The 18,285-nt window shown below is 38.6% G+C and overlaps 1 protein-coding gene across 4 annotated transcripts in view; it reads left to right on the forward strand.

Annotated features, from left to right (window-relative positions):
- The first annotated feature begins 370 nt into the window (after window positions 1-370).
- Window positions 371-18,285, forward strand: part of Gxylt1 (glucoside xylosyltransferase 1) — a 67,073-nt gene continuing 49,158 nt past the window's right edge. For 3 of the 4 annotated variants that reach the window (XM_071609965.1, XM_027934214.2, XM_071609967.1), the window contains exons 1-2: window positions 371-619; window positions 11,088-11,180. In XM_071609965.1, the coding sequence (XP_071466066.1) occupies window positions 399-619; window positions 11,088-11,180 (314 nt within the window). In that variant the 5' untranslated portion in view covers window positions 371-398. The remainder of the gene's footprint in view (window positions 620-11,087; window positions 11,181-18,285) is intronic. The other variant, XM_071609966.1, reaches the window with a different exon arrangement.

Genomic DNA, 18,285 nt, shown 5'->3' on the forward strand with positions numbered 1-18,285 from the left:
ACTCCCTGCCAGGGGCTCAGAGACAGCCCACACCCCGCCGCCGCGTCCCGCGTCCCGGGCACCCGTGCGCCAGTCTCCGGCACTCATCGCGCTGGCGCGTCGCGCCGCTCCGGGGCCGCGGGGCGGGGCAGGGCCGGGCGCGCGGCAGCGGAGGAGGCGTCCCGGCTTCCGGGCGGCTGTCGGCTGGCTGGGGCGCCGCGGCAGCGCTCTCTTAGGTGGTGGGCGGGGAGGTAGGGGGAGAAAGAAAGGGGGGCGGGCTCGGGGCGGTGGTGGAGGAGGAACTTGTTGCACCCGCGGCTGCGCGCTGCTGCTCCCTCCGCTCCAGTTCGCCCGGGCGGGCGCGGCGGCGGTGGCGGCGACGACGGAGGCGGCCGCGGCGCGGGACTGGGACCGGGGCGATGCGGCGCTACCTGCGCGTCGTGGTGCTGTGTCTGGCCTGCGGCTTCTGCTCGCTGCTCTACGCCTTCAGCCAGCTCGCAGTGTCCCTGGAGGAAGGAGCGGGCGGCGGTGGCTGGAAGCCGCAGGCCGCAGCGGCTTCCTGGCTCGCGGACGGCGGACGGGGTGTCGGGAGAGGGGCGGGCAGCGCGGGCCCCGCGGCGCGTCCCGGCCGGTCGGACAGGTACGGGTCACCTCGGGTCTTGGGGCCGCGACTGGGCGGCGGGCTCGGGGGCTCCGGGCGCGGCCTGGCCCGAGCTGCTTGAGGGTCGGTCTCCGCCTCCCGCTTCTTTGCCGCGGTCTCGCACCCCCTTCACTCTTTTCCCTCCTTCCCCTCCAGCCGGGGGTGAGCCCGGCGCTGCTCCCACCTCCGAGAACCCCACGCTGTTTGCCTTTTGACCCAGTCTTTATGTGCTTTATAAGACAAAAATTAGAAATCGAATTTAATCTGCAACTTTAAAAAAGATTTGTTGAAAATAAATGGTGCTTTCACTTATTATTTGCTGTTTTACTAGTGGGAATTCCCTCTTGTTTCCATGGAGTTGAAGTTGAGATATTTAAACAGACTGGCGCCCTACTCAGTACCTCCTCCCCTCCAAAAGGATTGTCTAATTTTCGTGTGTTAATGCATGGAGTTTTCATTAATAGAGACGATTAGTTAAATCTGGAGATGTCATGTGTGCACGTTATGAATTTTTTTAAACACTCGGTTTATTCTTAAACTTAACAGAAAGTTAAAAATAAGCGATACTTAGCAGGCTCAAGATACTTGTGGGATGGAATGAAGAAACCTCTCTTGAAAATCCATGTTTGTGAAGCAGCGACTCTGGCAGATTTGCACAAATCACTGCCAGAGACATGAGATTTAAATTGAAAATAGATTTTTTTTAGCAGCATATTAATACTTAAAATCTGAGCGTTTCGCACTCCTTGATAGATGGGCACCCACACTTCTCTGGCAGTGACCGGAAGGTAAAAGCTTTTATATGGCAAGGTGTAGGATTAGGAGGAGGGAGTGTAGGTCAACTTTTAAGCTCTTGTGGAACATCTTCTGAGAGGTGTTGGTCATTTCCGGGATGAAAGGGGGATGTTTAGGCAGAGGAGTAGCATTGAAAAAAATGGATTATCAACATTTTTACTCTATGATTTGATGAGTCAGAGAAGTTCATAGGATTCAGGACTTCGTATTCATAAGCAGAACTACTTCCAGAGCCAGGTTTACCAAAATCGGGTTAATGGCTGAATATTTGAATCAGCTTATGAAAAATGATAGAGGGAAGCTAAACTATTTCTGAACTATTACCTTATTATGAGGACTTTAAATTATGAAATAGTGGATAGAATTGTAAGGCTGCAATTTTTCTTTTTTTTTTTTCTTTTAATTTGAACTGCGATTGAACCCCGGGTGCTCTATCACTGACGCACATCTCTAGCTCTTTGTATTTTTAAAAAACAGGGTCTTGCTAAATTACCCACGTCGGCCTCGAATTTTTTTAAAAATATTTTTATTAGTTATTGGTGGACCTTTATTTATTTATTTGTTTATATGTGGTTGAGAATCGAACCCAGTGCCAGGCAAGCGCTCTTCTACGGAGCCACAACCCCGGACCCTGGCCTCAAATTTTTGATTCTCTTGTCTCAGCCTCACAAGTCTCTGGGAGTCGCTGGAATTAGAGGCATGTGCTACATACAGTGCCAGGCAGGATGCAAAACATTAATCAAACATTAAAAAAACTTCAAAGTATAATACTAGCATTTCAGTTTGATAGAGTAACATTCACTTTTATTACTTTGTCTCAAATATTTGTGACGGATTTTTATGAATCTGCTTGTCCAGCTAATTTTAACAAAATTACTTGATTAGAAATTTAGAAAAGCTGGGCGTGGTGGCTCATGCCTACAATCCCAGCGGCTCCAGAGGCTGAGGCAGGAGGATAACAAGTTCAAAGCCAGCCTCAGCAAACCAAAGGCCCTGAGCAACTCAGTGAGACTCTGTCTCTAAATAAAATAGGAAGTAGGGCTGGGGGATGTAGCTCAGTGGTTGGGAGCCCCTGAGTTCAATCCCTGGTACCAAAAAAAAAAAAAAAAAAAAAAATTTAGAAAGAGGCTTAGTTTTAATAAATATTTAATAAAGCTAAGTTTGATGTGTGAAAGTTGAGTCAGCTGAAATGCTGTACTTTTTTTTAACATTTTTTTTTTTTTTTTTTAGTTGTAGATGTATGCAATACCTTTATTTTTACGTGGTGCTGAGAATTGAGCCACAACCTAAGCCTGTGAAATGCTGTACTTTATAGGTCCTCTTGTAGCATTACTTCTCTCTTCCTTTTTTTTTTTTTTTTTGTGTGTGTGTGTGTACTAAGGATTGAACCCAGGGGCACTGTACCCTTGAGCCACATCTTCAACCCTTTTTATTTTAATTTTTTAAAAAATATTTTTAGTTGTAGATGGAAACAATACCTTTAATTATTAATTTTATGTAGTGCTGAGGATCAAACCCAGGGCCTCACACATGCGAAGTAAGTGCTCTACCACTGAGCTACAATCCCAGACCCTTTATTTTAAATTTTGAGACAGGGTTCTCCCTAAGTTGCTTTGGGCCCCTCTAAGTTTTGAAGGTTGTCTTCGAATTTGTGATCATCCTGCTTTAACCTCCCAAGTAGCTGGGATTACAGGCATTCGCCACCATGTGGGACTTTACTTCTTGTTTTAAATGAAGTTTAAGTATAACTTAAAATTAAATGTATATAAATCTTCACACAAATTTGGTGAAAGTGCTGGGGACAGTGACTGCAAGTTGGAGACCAACCTCAGCAATTTAGGGAGACTCTGTCTCAAAACAAAACGACAACAAAAACAAACCAAAAAGGGCTGGAAATAAAGCTCAGTGCTAAAGGGTTCAATCCTCAGTACCAGGAAAAAAATAAAATAAAATGGTAAAGAATGTTTCTCTACATTTGCATGCAAAACAGTCCTGTGGGCAGAGGAACAACATAGAAAAGCTGAATTGTCACATTTTTACCCATGATTTCATTAAGGTCAGGCAAACTCCTAAGATATTTTGACTCTTTTTTTATTATTTTGTGGGCTGATCCTTGAACCCAGAGCCTTGAGCATCCTAGGTAATCACTCTACCACTGAGCTCCACATCCTGATTCAAGACCCTGATTATTTACTTTTGCATTTTTATGGTTTTTATTGGTGCATTATTATTATACATAGTGGGATTCATTGTGACTTATTCATATACACACATAATTTGATTAGTCTCATTTTCTGTATGTCTCTTCCTCACTCCTCCTGGTCCTCTTCCTCTGTTCTACAGGTATCCCTCTGTTTTTCAATTGGCACATTTAAATTATACATAAAATGGGGTTCTTTGTGATGTTTATATGTGTATATAACATAATTTGGTGGATTTTATTCCTTAATACCTCTCCTTTCCTTTTCTTCCCTTTGATCCTCTTCCTCTAATCTATTTTTTAAATTGATGCATTATAATTATACATAAAATGGGATTCATTTACATGTACATAGCTTAATTTTCATTCCCTAGCATTGCCCTTTCTCTCCTTCCTCTGCCCTGGATCTCTTTCCTCTCTTCTACTGGTCTCCCTTCTATTTTCATGAGATTCCTTTTTTTCCTCTAGCTTCCTCAGATGAGAGAAAACATTCAACACTTGATTTTCTGAGTCTGACTTACTTCACTTAGCATGATGTTTTCCAGTACCAGCTATTCCAGCAAGTGATATAATTTCATTCTTTTTTTATGGCTGGGTAAAACTTCATTGTGTACGTATACCTTACTTACTTTATCTATCTATCTATCTATTTTTGGTATTGGGGATTGAATACAGGGGTGCTTAACCACTGAGCCGCATCCCCAACCCTTTTTTTATTTTTTATTCTTTATTCTGAGACAGGGTCTTGCCAAGTTGTTAAGGGCCTTGCTAAGTTGCTGAGTCTGGCCTTGAGCTTATGATCCTCCTGCCTTAACTTTCTGACTTTTTGGAATTACAGATGTGCACCACCATTCCTGGGTTTATATCACCTTTTATTTATCCATTCATATCTGTGTGTGTGAGTGTGTGTGTTTTACTGGATATTGAACCCAGGGGTGCTCTGCCAGTGGCTACATTGCTAGCTCTTTTTATTTTTTATTTTGAGACACTTTCTCACCAAGTTACTGAGGCTGGCCTCAAATTTGTGAATCTTCTGTCTCAGCCTCCTGGGTTTATAGGCATGCACCACCAATCAGCTCCCATTAATATTATTTAGTGGAGTTACCACTTTGAATGTTGAACATCTAGTATTCCATTTTGAGCAGTTATAAGCCTTAATAACCAAAACCTGGATAACTACCTTTACTTTTCTACTATTTTAAAACATTATTATTATTATTATTATTATTACTACTACTACTACTACTATTACTACTACTACCTCCACCACCACCCTGCAAGTACAACCACTGTGTTCAGATTGGTTGCTTTTCCTAACTTTATTGCTTGTAACAAGTTACTGGTACATAGTGAATTCTTTTTCAGTTTCTACTGTGTCTCAATCTTCAAAACCATTTTTTCATGAGTGTGAGAATGGATATTTGGGAGTTAAGAAACTAAGCAAATGATTCCACTTCTTGTCAGCAGTGTTTGTTTGTTTGTTTGTTTTGGTGCTGGGGATTGAAGTGAGGGCCTGTGCATGCTAGGCAAGCACTCTACCAACTGAGCTATATCTCCAGCCCCAGTAGCTTAGTGTTTTATGATTTTTTTTTCTTCAATGGTGAGCAGCCTGGGTATTTTACTGCATATTTTCTTGTTTTTTCCCCTTATGTTGAAAATTTACCTTGTTTTATCACTGAGTTACATCCCCAGCCTATTTAATTTAATTTTAATTTTTTGATACTGGGGGTTGAACCCAGGGGCATTTAACCACTGAGCCACATCCCAGCTCTTTTTTATGTTTTGAGACAGTGTCTCACTAAGTTACTTAGGCCTTGCTCAGTTACTGAGGTTGGCTTTGAACTTGTGATCTTTTTGCCTCAGCCTCCTGAGTCACTGGGATTACAGGTGTGCACCACTGCATCCTTATTTTATTTTTTGAGACAGGGTTTTGCTACTTGCTGAAGCTGTCCTGGAGCTTGTGATCCTCCTGCCTCATCTTCCCCAGTAGCTGGGATTACAGGCCTGTACCGCTATACTTGACAAGTGCATATGTTTTTATATTCCATTAAAGAAAAGAAAATTTTTTCTTCATTCTGTTTTTTTTTTTTCCTGCTATGTAATTATGGTCAAGAAATTTTACTAAAACTTGACTATTTCTGTGCAAATTTGTCTCCTGTGTGGAGTTGATCCTCATCCCCCAAAGAAACCCTGTATTCATTAGCAGTTAACTCCTCATTCCACTTCTCAAGTCCTCAGCCCTAGGCAATTGCAAATCTGCTTTCTGTCTTCATATGTTTGTCTGGGGCATTTCACATAATTGAATCACACAAAATGTGGCCTTTTGAGTTTAGCCTCTAAGTGTTTTCTTTTATACCTTTATTTTATTTTATTTATTTTTATGTGGTACTGAGGATTGAACCCATTGCTTCATGTGTGCTAGGCAAGTGCTCTAGCACTAAGCCACAACCCCAGCCCTCTTAGTGTTTTCAAGGTTCAACTACTGTAGCATGTATCAATTCATTCCTTTTTATGGGCAAATAATATTTTATTGACTGGACCTACCACCTTTTGTTTATTCATTAGTTAATGGACATTTGAGTGGTTTTGTACTTTTTGACTCTTATGAATAATGGTGTTCTAAACATTCATGTGTAATTTTTCTGTGAACGTAAAATGTTTTTAGTTCTTTTGAGCATCCACCGAAGGAGTAGAACTGATGGATCATGGCTACACAACTCTGTGAATATAATAAAACCACTGAGTTGTATAATTTTTAAAAAATATTTTTTTGTAGTTGTTGATGGACCTTTAGTTTATTCATTTATTTATATGCGGTGCTGAGAATCCAACCCAGTGCCTCATACATGTGAGGCAAGTGCTCTACCACTGAGCCACAACCCCAGCCCGAGTTGTGTAATTTAAAAGGGAATTATGACATATTATTATTTTTTGCTTTGTAAAAACTCTAAACATCTCATCAGTTTCTAACAACATTTATTTATTGTAGCTGTTTACATGTTCATGGCTATGACCCTGCATTATGTATCATCTTATCCTAGGACCCAGACTGAGGAAGCAGTCTATTGAGTATTCCTAGTTTAATGGCAGGGGAAGAGTGATTTGCTGGGTTGAATTTCACAATCTGATTTGAAGCTTCTGCTCTAATGCTGTGATATCTTGTCTGTTCACATTACATTGACCAGAGCAAGTCCCTGGAAAAAGGTCAAAGTCAAAGAATGAGGCAAAGGTATTTACTTCTCCCTTTTAGAGACAGGCGGGTCATGTGGTGATGAACATGTTTGTATAATAGATAAGAGTGGAGGATGAATGATTGTACATGTGGATATTGATTAAGGAGAAAAAAGGGCAAGGAGGTCTTTACAGACTCCTCTGAGAAGATGGCCAGTAGAGTGGAATGCATATGGAGTTGATAGTAACCTGAGGGGCAATCCAAGGAGACAGTGAGTTTATAGTTCCACTAATCAGCATAGTCATTCATTAGTTGTTCGGTAGTCACCTGAGAAAGTGAATGAATGGATTGGTTTCAATTTGGGATTTTAGTGGAAAGGTATGGTTAAAGAGTGAGGTAGAAGTTGTAGCTATAGGAAAGTGAACAGATGAGCTATATGGTCTAGTCTGAGTAGGGACAGAAATAAGGACAAGAAGGAGCTTATACTTAGGAGGCATGTGAGTGGAAGTGTGAGTCTCTAATGGAATATGGAGAATTAGAGTAGAGACTAGTCTGAAATGAGATATTGGAGTTTAGGATTGCAGTTTCAGGTGTTGACAAAGGCTAGGATATGTTATTTTTAACTGAAGGTAATAGGAAGTACAAGTCCTGGAGTTGAAGAATTGGGTATTGGCTTAGGTCTCCCACAAGGCAACATCCAAGATGACTCTTATTCTCTACTGAACGCAATGACCCATGCCCATTTTACTCACGATTGTGTTTCCATTGTTTTGCCTGTGTATGTGGTCATGCCGTAGATTTTTATTTGTTGTGTGATTGTATGGAGGAAAGCGGAGCTTGGCGTTGAGAGGACGACTGTGATGCTTATGTTTGATTGGGATGGACCTAGTAGGTTGGTAGATGAGAATGATGCAGCAAGTGGCCCTTTCACATGGCTGGCAGTTGCTGCTGGCTTTTGGCTGAGAGCCCAGCTGGGGCTGTTGACCTCCATCCTCTCAAATGACTTCTCCACGTGCCTTAGACTTCTTAAAACATGGAGACAAGTGTGTACCAGGAAATAGGCAATGGATGTTGCCATGTTCTTTAGGCAAGGGCGTAGGAATTGACACTCTGTCCTGTCCCGTCTCTGTTTGCTAGTGCAGTTAGTCTCTGTTGTGGGTGAGGGGAGATAGAACCTAACTCTTGATCTAAGTGTCAGCGAGTTTGTGACCACCCTTAATCCACCATACTTGGCTCCTAAAGTTTGATGGTAGCAAACGTCCAGGGGTCTTGGTGTGGCTCAAAGCTTCAGGAAATTAAACTCATCATTAAGTTGTCTAACACATTGGTCTTATTGAATTTTATTCTCTAGTTTATGTCTTCTCCATTTTGTATCATTTTTTTGTTTGTTTTTTATGTACTGGGGTTTGAACCCAGGGGTGCTCTATCAGTGAGCTCCATCTTCAGCCTTTTTATTTTATTTTGAGAAAGGGTCTGGCTAAGTTGCTCAGGCTGGCCTGGAACTTGTGACCCTCCTCCCTTGGCCTCTGGAGTAGCTGGGATGACAGGCATGCTCTAACATTCCAGGCTCTTGAATCAACTTTTTAAAAACTCTGCCTTACAGTGTAGTTTAATTGTAAAACTGCAAAGGATCCCCTGAGTTAGAAGCTCCCTGGTGGGTGCAACCTTATGACAGGTTTGGGGTGTGCTTTCCAGCTCACAGGCATGTTTCTTGATTCTAATGAAACTTGAGTAATTTCAGCAGCTTCTCCATGTTGGCAACATGCCTGAGAACTTTTCCTAGACAAATATTTGTGGGCAGAAATTTTTAAAATATTGATAGCAAAGATGTCAAAATGTTAACAGTGGTGGGTGATTTATTAGGCTTTTACATTTTTAAAAATTGTGCTTAATGAACATGTATTGATCGAAGCATTTATAAATACACAAATTTTAAATTTTAAAGATCTATGTAAGTTCTAGTAAATAAACAGAATGATAAAAGTTGTATCAATACCTTTGAGGAGCCAGGATGTGATGCTAGGCATCACACCTGGGGCCTCTTGCATACTAGGTAAACTAGTATCAATACCTTTTTTTCCCCTAATATTTTAGTTGTAGATGGATACAATACTTTTATTTTGTTTACTTATTCTTTTATGTGGTGCTGAGGATCGAACCCAGGGCCTCACGTGTGCTAGGTGAGCACTCTACCACCAAGCCACAACCTCAGCCCCCTCAGTATAAATACTTTAAAAAAAAAAAATTTTCTTTTTTAGTTGTTGATAGACCTTTGTTTTATTTATTTATACACAGTGCTGAGAATCGAACTCAGTGCCTCACACATGCCAGGCAAGTACGCTACCACTGAGCCACAGCCTCAGGCCCAAGTATCAATACTTTTGATTAAAAATTCCAACTTGACTCTAGATATCCCATGATGAACAGTGTTGCTCATTCAGGTCTGACCTTAAGACTTATCTGGGGTATTAGTTAAAAATTCAGCTTATCAGGCCATTCATCTGGAGATTCTTGGTTAACTAGGAGTAGGATCCTGTGTCTCCATTTCTAACAGGTAACCTTAGGTTCAGGTAGATTTGGAAACAGGATGGAATAATGTTTAGTTACAATTGTTTTTTTTTTTCATAGAACCAAGTTGCATGTTGTTCATTGTAAATAAATTGTACATTTGTTGAAATAACAACATGATGATGTCTGTATCTGAAAGGTGGAGATAATTATCTAACTTAACAGGTTTGTTTGATGCATAAATAGATGTGAAAGCACTTGAATGTGAAAGAACTGTGTTAGTTGTTAAGGTGCTGCTGAGCTTGACTCCCTGGTACGTGAGGTTTTAAACATATAAGACCATGCCCAGGAGGGCACACAAACAGGTTTTCTAATCAAGTGGTAAGTTTTACTGATATGTTCACATTTTGTTTTCCTGACTGATCAACCTTTTAAAAATATGACTTTTTGTTTCCTAGAAAATGGTGTCTTTCAAAGGAAAACAAATTACAGTTTAACTTTTTTCTATTGATTTTAAAATTCCAAATTTGTAGTTCTTTATGAAATACAGAATTTCTTGGCATTTTAAAAACCACCATTGTCAGACCCTGTTTTCAGAGATTTTTATTTCACTGGTCTGTGTGGGGCTCTGTGAGTGTTTATTACACCTTCAGGGCTGAGAACCCCTTGACAGTTCTCGAGAAAAGTGATTAAAGGTATTGGCAAACCTGAAATTTTATAGACCTTTTGATACAAGAACAGTAATTTATAATTGAATAGTGAGAGAAAGCAAAGCTACATGGTAATGAGTTTGGAAGTAGCCTACTTGAGTGTTTCACCCTGACTTCATACACACATTCTCAGTACCCAGACCTCTATTGTAGTGAATTTTAGATGATTGTTTTGAAAACAAATAATGGTGAAGAACATACTTTTTGTAACATGGGGCTTTTTTAAAGCTCTACCCTATAATCTTACGAAGGAGGACCATACTTGATCCTCCATTTTAGCTGTGTGATATAGTGAAACCGAAATAATGTAAAAATGAAACTGAGCTGTGAATATTAGCATGATTTCTTATTTTTTAGTTTAAAACACCATGCAAGTAGCTAGAGTTGAGGGTTCATTTAAAAGTGTTTAAAGATCGTTTTTTCCCTTTCTACCAGAAATTTGGGACATTTTAATTTGAATTCATGATAAGCAAAAATTTTTTGGATGAAATGGATTTTGTTCTAGGTTTGTATGCATAGTCCATGAAGAAAAAATTAGATATTGTCTGTGTCATCTGAGGGGAGAATTTTAATATATGAAGAGAGTTCCTGATTAGGAAACTGTTTTCCATTTTGTAGTATAATCTAAACTAAAGGTTATAAAGTTTTATTTAAAATAGTGGTAACTTGCCAGGCACAGTGGTACACACCTATGACTCAGGAGGCAGAGGCAGGAAGATTACAAATTTGAGGCCAGCCTCAGCAAATTAGTGAGGCCCTAAGCAACTTAGTAAGAGCCTGCCTCAAAATTAAAAAAAAGAAAAAAAATTAAAACGATGTAGCTTAGTGGTAAAGCACCCCTGATTTAAATTCTCAGTACCAAATAAATAAATAAATAATAGGACCCTAAATAAGGGAGAAATCAATTTTCTAGAAAAAAAATAAATCTTCAAGTTCACATAGCAACTTAGATTTGCAGGTTTTTTTTGTTGTTGTTGTTATTGTAAAATAGAACAGTAAGTTATCGTGTTACTCAGTAAATTCCTTGTTAGTTACCAATTGAAATACTCACATAGGACTCTTATTTCTGTCTTGCTCTGTTAGGTGTAAAGATTTCTCTCTGTGTTACTGGAATCCCTATTGGATGCTGCCCTCTGATGTTTGTGGAATGAACTGCTTTTGGGAAGCGGCTTTTAGGTAGGCACTTAATATTTAATTGATAGATCAGTGTAGGTAAGATTAGATAGTAAATACTAAAACCTCACACTGTAATAGAACATGAAAGTGTTTCTTTTCCTGTAACTTAATATTATACAAGTAAATAATTCATTTCTGATTGGATTTTCTATTCCTTTTTCTTATTTATGGTTATCACTAACTTTTAGTACATTCTGTATAGAAATAGTCTAAATATTTTTAGATGTTATTAAGGTAAACCATTATTTTTAGGAGAATTTATGATCTAAACTTAGATAACAGGTGATAAACCGGTGTGTGTGTCTAGATATATATATACACACATACACATGGTATGCACATATATATTGCAGTTACCTAATTTAAAGCTGGTGTATTGAAAAAACATGGGTGGATGGGACGATTGGGAAGGATTATATTAATTTTTAGCAGAGAGATTGAATATAGGGGAATGTGATGATAAAGACAAATTTACTGAAGGAGTAAATAATATGACATCGTTTATTGCCCTTTGAAATTATTGCAGAATTTGGCTTTGTTAACTTTTGTATAAAGAAGGTACTGGATTGGCTGACCTCTTGGATCCATTCCTGTTCTAATCTTCAATGAGAGAAACAAGTGTTGATAGGAATAGGAATGGGATAAGGCAGTAGCTTTCAGACTATTTCCCTGAGATAGTAGTAGGGCTAGTGAAAATGCCCTTCCAGAGAGTAAATTTCTTTTGAGAGTCATCTATTATTATTATTATTATTATTAGTAGTAGTAGTAGTAGTAGTAGTAGTAGTAGTAGTATTGGGGATTGAACTTAAGGGCATTTAGCCACTGAACCACATCCTCAGCCCTTTTTTGTATTTTATTTAGAGACAGGGTCTCAACCAGTTGCTTAGGGCCTCACTACATTGCTAAGGCTGGCTTTGAGCTTGAGATCCTTCTATCTCAGCCTCCCAAACCCCTGGAATTATAGGCATGCACCACCATGCCTGGCTATTGTATTTTTATTATTAATTTAAACTTCAATTCTACTTATTCTGTTTATCAGACTCTGTTGTTGGTACTAATGACTGCTCCTGAGTAAGGTTAATGTGGGTCCATCCTTTTGGAGATTTCATTCTAGTGTATACAGTAGTGAGCCTGAAATTACATTAGAGGGAGATAATTTATAGCTGTGATGAGTCACAAGACATCAGGGAAGGTTTTCTATAGTGGGAGACCAGTTGATGAACAGAAAATTAGCCTGGTTCAAGGATGGGGGAGGTAAAGATTTTGAGGTAGGAAGAGTTGCATTTAAAATTTTTAAGCTTTTGGGCTGGGGATGTGGCTCAAGTGGTAGCGCACTGTCCTGGCTTGCGTGCGGCCCGGGTTCGATCCTTAGCATCACATACAAACAAAGATGTTGTGTCTGCCAAAAACTAAAAAATAAATATTAAGAAATTCTCTCTCTCTCTCTCTTTAAAAAAAATTAAGCTTTTATTTAAACTAACAATGATTATTTCCATTTAAAGGGTACAATGTGATGTTCTGATCTGTGCATAGAGTGTGGAATGATTATATCAAGCTAATCAACATCTGTCACCTCACATTTATCATTATTTTTATAGTGAGAACATGTAAAATCTTTTAGCAATTTTGAAATAATAAATTACTAGTAGCTGTGGTCACTTTGCAGTGCAATTAATCTTGAAACTTTTTAATCCTCTCTGACTGGAACGTTGTACCTTTTGATTAGCATTCCTTTCCTCCCATCTTTGCTAAACTTCAAGCCTTTGCCAATTTATTTTGCCCATCGCCAGGAAACTTATCTTATAAGAGTACCCACCTACTGGCTTTCTTTATTTAAAAAAAACAAACAACAATAGCAAAACTGGGTATGGTTGTGCATGCACGTAATCCCTGCTACTCAGGAGGCTGATGCAGGAGGATCAAAAGTTTGAGACTAGCTCAGGCAACTTTGTGAGACCCTATCTCAAAATAAAACATAAAAAGGACTGGGGATGTGGCTCAGTGGTAGAGTACCCCAGGGTTCATTCTCTAGAAACCAAAAAAAAAAAAAAAAGAAAGAAAGAAAAAAGAATAAACTTCCTATCTAGCTATTCATGAACATAGACAACTGATGTCTCCACTTCAAGTTCCTCTCAGGGACCAGTATTTCTAGCTGCATGTTGGTAATTTTTACTTTGCAGGTTCGGATGTCTCAGAGACTCATTTTCAAACTTGAATTCGTGGCCTAGCTTCTCAGATCTTCCTTTTCTGTGTTTTAAATTATGGTTTGTGACTGGTTTTGTCCATACATAAGCACTCATTGGTTCTTCTTGTGTGTCTGCTTTAATGCCACTGCTTCTGGCTACGTCTGCCCTTCTGCTCCCTAGCTGTTGTGCTGTCCTGCTCATCACTTGGTGCCACACTGTGTCATCTTCCTTCACTGCTGACTGTACTTCCCTTTTCCACATCTCCTGAGCTCTTACACTTTATCTATTGTAATTATGAATCTTTATCCACTTCTGCCTTTGGCCGAGTGATAGCACGTGGTGTTGAAACCCTATGCCTAGAAAGGTATTGGGTGACCAGTGAATACCATGATCAAGAGGATCGTTGCTATGGGACAGTTTCCCCAACACTTTGAGACTGGTTCAAGTGTTTGTATAGTAAACCTCCTTAGTAGTCCTGGGTGTTTTCTACTTAAGCAATTCCCATGCTTTTTAAAAATTTAATTTAAATTTAAAAAAAATGGTATTGGGAATTAAACCCAGAGTTGCGTAACCACTGAGCTACATTCCCAGTCCTTTTAATTTTTTGAGACAGGGTCTCACTAAGTTGTTTATGATTTTGCTAAGTTGCTGAGGCTGACCTCAAACCTGTGATCCTCTTGCCTAAGCCTTCTGAGTCACTGGGATTACATGTATGTGCTACAACATCCACCAAGATTAAATATTTTAAAAGAACTATTTTTTTAAAAAAAGTTCAAGTCATAAAAAAACTAATATATTGAAACTGATAAGAGTCTGTTGTAATGAAAAGGTAAAAAATCTAACTAGGAAATATAAAACATAAGAGTTAAAAAATTTGTTAAAAAGAATGAATGAGAACACACTAAGTATGTTATAAAAAATTTCATGGATACAAGTCAGCACCAGCATTATGTGTGTACTGGGGTCATCATCATAACCTTTACATTATTGGATGTCATAATTTTGCCACTTATTAGAATAAAGTGTTAGCTTATTATTTGGATTTAGTTCATTATTGCTTGATGGTATTTCCATACTTGTTTAGCTTTTAAAAATATTTTGTTATATATATTGTCTGTATTACTGAGTTTTTAATGAACTCTTAGAACAATATCATTCTGTTTTAGCCATTGATAACAAATATTTTCTTTACACTATTTAATCTTTCTTGAGTATTATGGGAATTGATTTTGGGATTCATGGAGTCTGTGGTCAAAGGTGGGATATTTTAAACCACTATTTAAGATTTTATTTTAGAAGTTAATGCTTATTTATATTGCATGTTAGATTTTAAGATTTTCTTTTCATGATTTATGTATAAAAATCACGAAGAATTTTGGTAAGTATTTTGTTTCAAAAGTGATTTATATTCAACTCCTTAGTTTACCTTGTATGATAATTCAAAAGAACCCCACCCCCCCACCACCACCCAACGTTTTTCTCCCTTTTTGTGGTGCTGGGAATTGAACCTAGGACCTCATGCATGCTTAGGCAAGCACGCTACCATCCCTAGCCACAGTTCCTGAGCTATATCCCTAGCTATAATCCTTTTTTTTTTTTTTAATATTAGTTGTTGATGGACCTTTATTTATTTATATGTGGTGCTGAGACTCAGATCCCGTGCCTCACACATGCTAGGCAAGCTATCATTGAGCCAGAACCCCAGCCTCAGAAGTCCTTTTTAAAAAAAAAAAAAAAAAAATTGTTTTAATTAGTTATACATGACATATGTATGCATACAGTAATAATGTCTGTTTCATTCTACTATCTTTCCTCCCCCCATATCCCTTCCCCTCCTCTCCCATCACTTCCCTCTACCTAATCCTAATCTAAGGTAATGCTATTCTTTCCTAGTTGGTGAGGATGTGGTGAAAAAAGTACCCTCATACATTGCCAGTGGGACTACAAATGGTGCAATCACTATGGAAAGCAGTATGGAGATTCCTCGGAAAACTGGGAATGGAACCATCTTTTGACCCAGCTATCCCACTTGTTGGTTTATACCCAAAGGACTTAAAATCAGCATACTATAGTGATGCAGCCACATCAATGTTTATAGCAGCTCAATTTACAAGTCTTTTTTTAATAGGAATTTTTTTTTAAAAGTTAGACCTTAAGGATATTATTGTTAGTGTTTCAAAATCTAGTTTTCTTTTCTTTTTTTCTATGTTATAATTTTTTTTTAAAAAATTGCTCTTTTTTGTACATGATAGTAGAATGTATTTTGACATATCATACATACATGAAGTATAACTTCCCATTCTTGTGGTTATTCATGATGTGAAGTTACAATGGTCATGTATTCGTATGTACACATAGGAAAGTTATGTCCGATTCATTCTGCTGTTGAAAATATGGTTTTCCATTTGTTCAATCACAAGTATTTAAAGATACATGCAGGTATTTTTTAGTTTGGGGAGATTGTTATTAGAAATTTTATTTTGTTATTTGACTTTATATACTTCATTTTAATGCTATTTCCTATTCTAAATATTATACATCATTTATTTATAGAGAGCATACTAACTTAATAGGCTACAAGAAAACACTGGAAGCCATCCATGCTGCCTGAATAAAAATTGAGAAGAAAAGTTGTTATAATTCCGCTAGTAGAAATTTTCATAAACTTAGAAGGCAATTTCTAAGGGTTTGAAATCTGTTAACAGTATTTGTATTAGAATTTGTCATTCAAAACATTCTTTAAGTACTAACTTTTTTGTGTGCTCCCCCTCTCCTACTTTTTGCTCTGAGAAGTCTTAAGTCCACAAGGTTTCAAGAATAGTGTAGTGAATACATCATGCATCCTTACTTAGTTGTTCATTTCTTAGTCACATTTTGACGTTTTCTTTGGCTAGACCAGTTGAGGGAACTGTAGCCATATGGCCTACCCCTAAATACATGTAGTTAACATTTATCTTCTAAGAACAGGGGCATTTTCCAATATAACCATAATAACATTGTCACTTCACATTATTTAATACTGATAGAACATATATTTCTTTTTTCTTTTCTCTTTTTTTTTGGGGGGTGGGTATCAGGGATTGAACTCAGGGGCACTTGACCACTGAGCCACATGCCCAGCCCTATTTTGTATTTTATTTAGAGACAGGATCTCACTGAGTTGCCTAGTGCTTTGCTTTTGCTGAGGCTGGCTTTGAACTCACGATCCTCCTGCCTCTGCCTCCCGAGCTGCTAGGATTACAGGCATGCGCCACCACGCCCGGCTAATTGCCTTTATAGGTTTTCCTTCCCATTTAGTACCCTGTCAAGGATCATGCATTGCACTCGGCTATTAGATCTACTTGGTATTCTTTATCCTAGAACTATTCTCTGGCCTTTTGGGGGGTGTGGTAGTGGTAATGGTGTCTTTTGTGATATGACATTTTTGTTGTGTTTTGCAGAATGGCCCTTAATTTGTATTTGCCTGTCTCCTCATGGTTAGATTTAGGATTGGGGACCAGTTTACTGCATAGGAGATAGTCTTCTTTGATCATACTGTCAGAAGACAGCTGATGTCATGAGCTTAACATTTATTGGCTAGATCTGATCACATGGTTGCAGTTATATTCTCCCGTTTCTATACTGTAGCAGTATCTTTATCCTCTTTGTAATAAGTGAGAAAATACCTTGTTGCTTGTGGCTTAGCTCAGCGGTACAGTGCTTGCCTAGCACGTGTGAGACCCTGGGTTCAATCCTCAGCACCACATACAAATGAATAAATAGAATGAAGGTATTTAAAAAAAAATGATTGCAAGATAGTGATTATATAATTATGTCATTCTTTCTGCTTTTATCGTTTGGTGTTTATCTTTTTTTATTTTTTTGTACTGGGTTGAACATAGGAGCACTTGACCACTGAGCCATATGCCTAGCCCTATTTTGTATTTCTTTTAGAGACAGGGTCTCACTGAGTTGCTTAACACCTTGCTGTTGCTGAGGCTGGCTTTGAACTTGTGATCCTCCTGCCTCTGCCTTCCCAGCCACTGGGATTACAGGCAGGTGCCACCGTACCCAGCTAGTATTCATCTTTAAAACAGAAGGTTCCCTCCCCTCGCTCCTTTATCTAATATTATTTGGAGTCATGGCTTCATTTTTTACATCTGATATGTTGCTCATTACTGTAACACTTTTGGTGCTCAGGTTATGCCACATTTAACCATGGGAACCCCTGGTATTATCTTTGAGTTATCCAAAGAATTTCTTCAAATTAAATAGAAAAATAGGTTTGATTTTTAAATTTTTTTGGATAACATTTCTTTAAACCCATAAGGATATTAATTCATACAATGGTTAAAATTAGACTATTCTTAAATAGAGTTGACCGTTCTGTTGGTAGAATGGTTGGTAGACCATTCTTCCAGAATGAATGGCTGCTTCCCATGACTGTTAAGATAAATTTTAGTTATCGCTTCCTTAGTGTAGAAGCTTAGATTGCTTTTTTCCAACCCCCTGGGGGTTGAGCCCAGGGGTGCCCTACCTCTGAGTACTCCCCATCTCTTTTTATTTTTTATTTTGAGATAGGGTCTTGCTAAGTTGCTGAGTCTGGCCTCCAACTTGAAATTCTCTTGCCTCATCCAAAGTCGCTGGATTGCATGTGTGTGCCACTGTGTATGGTTTATTTTATATTTCTTCGAGTTACAATTGAGTTTCCTCTTCTTGGGGTGTGGGTAAAGACATTTTAAAAATATGTTTTGTTTTGTCAATGTAAGTGTTGGAGTCTGTGCTATCATTGATTGCTTTTACTGAAAAGGAACACCTAAAGAAAGAAAAAAATGTAATGTGGTTGACAGTATCCCTGCAGAGATTGGTAGAAAGAGTGCTGGCAGTGTGACCAAAACAGCTCTTGCTAAAAGGCCTGGAAGGAGTCGTCCCTGGGACTG

The sequence above is a fragment of the Marmota flaviventris genome, chromosome 3, assembly GCF_047511675.1.
Source record: "Marmota flaviventris isolate mMarFla1 chromosome 3, mMarFla1.hap1, whole genome shotgun sequence".
In the NCBI taxonomy this organism is placed as follows: Eukaryota; Metazoa; Chordata; class Mammalia; order Rodentia; family Sciuridae; genus Marmota; species Marmota flaviventris.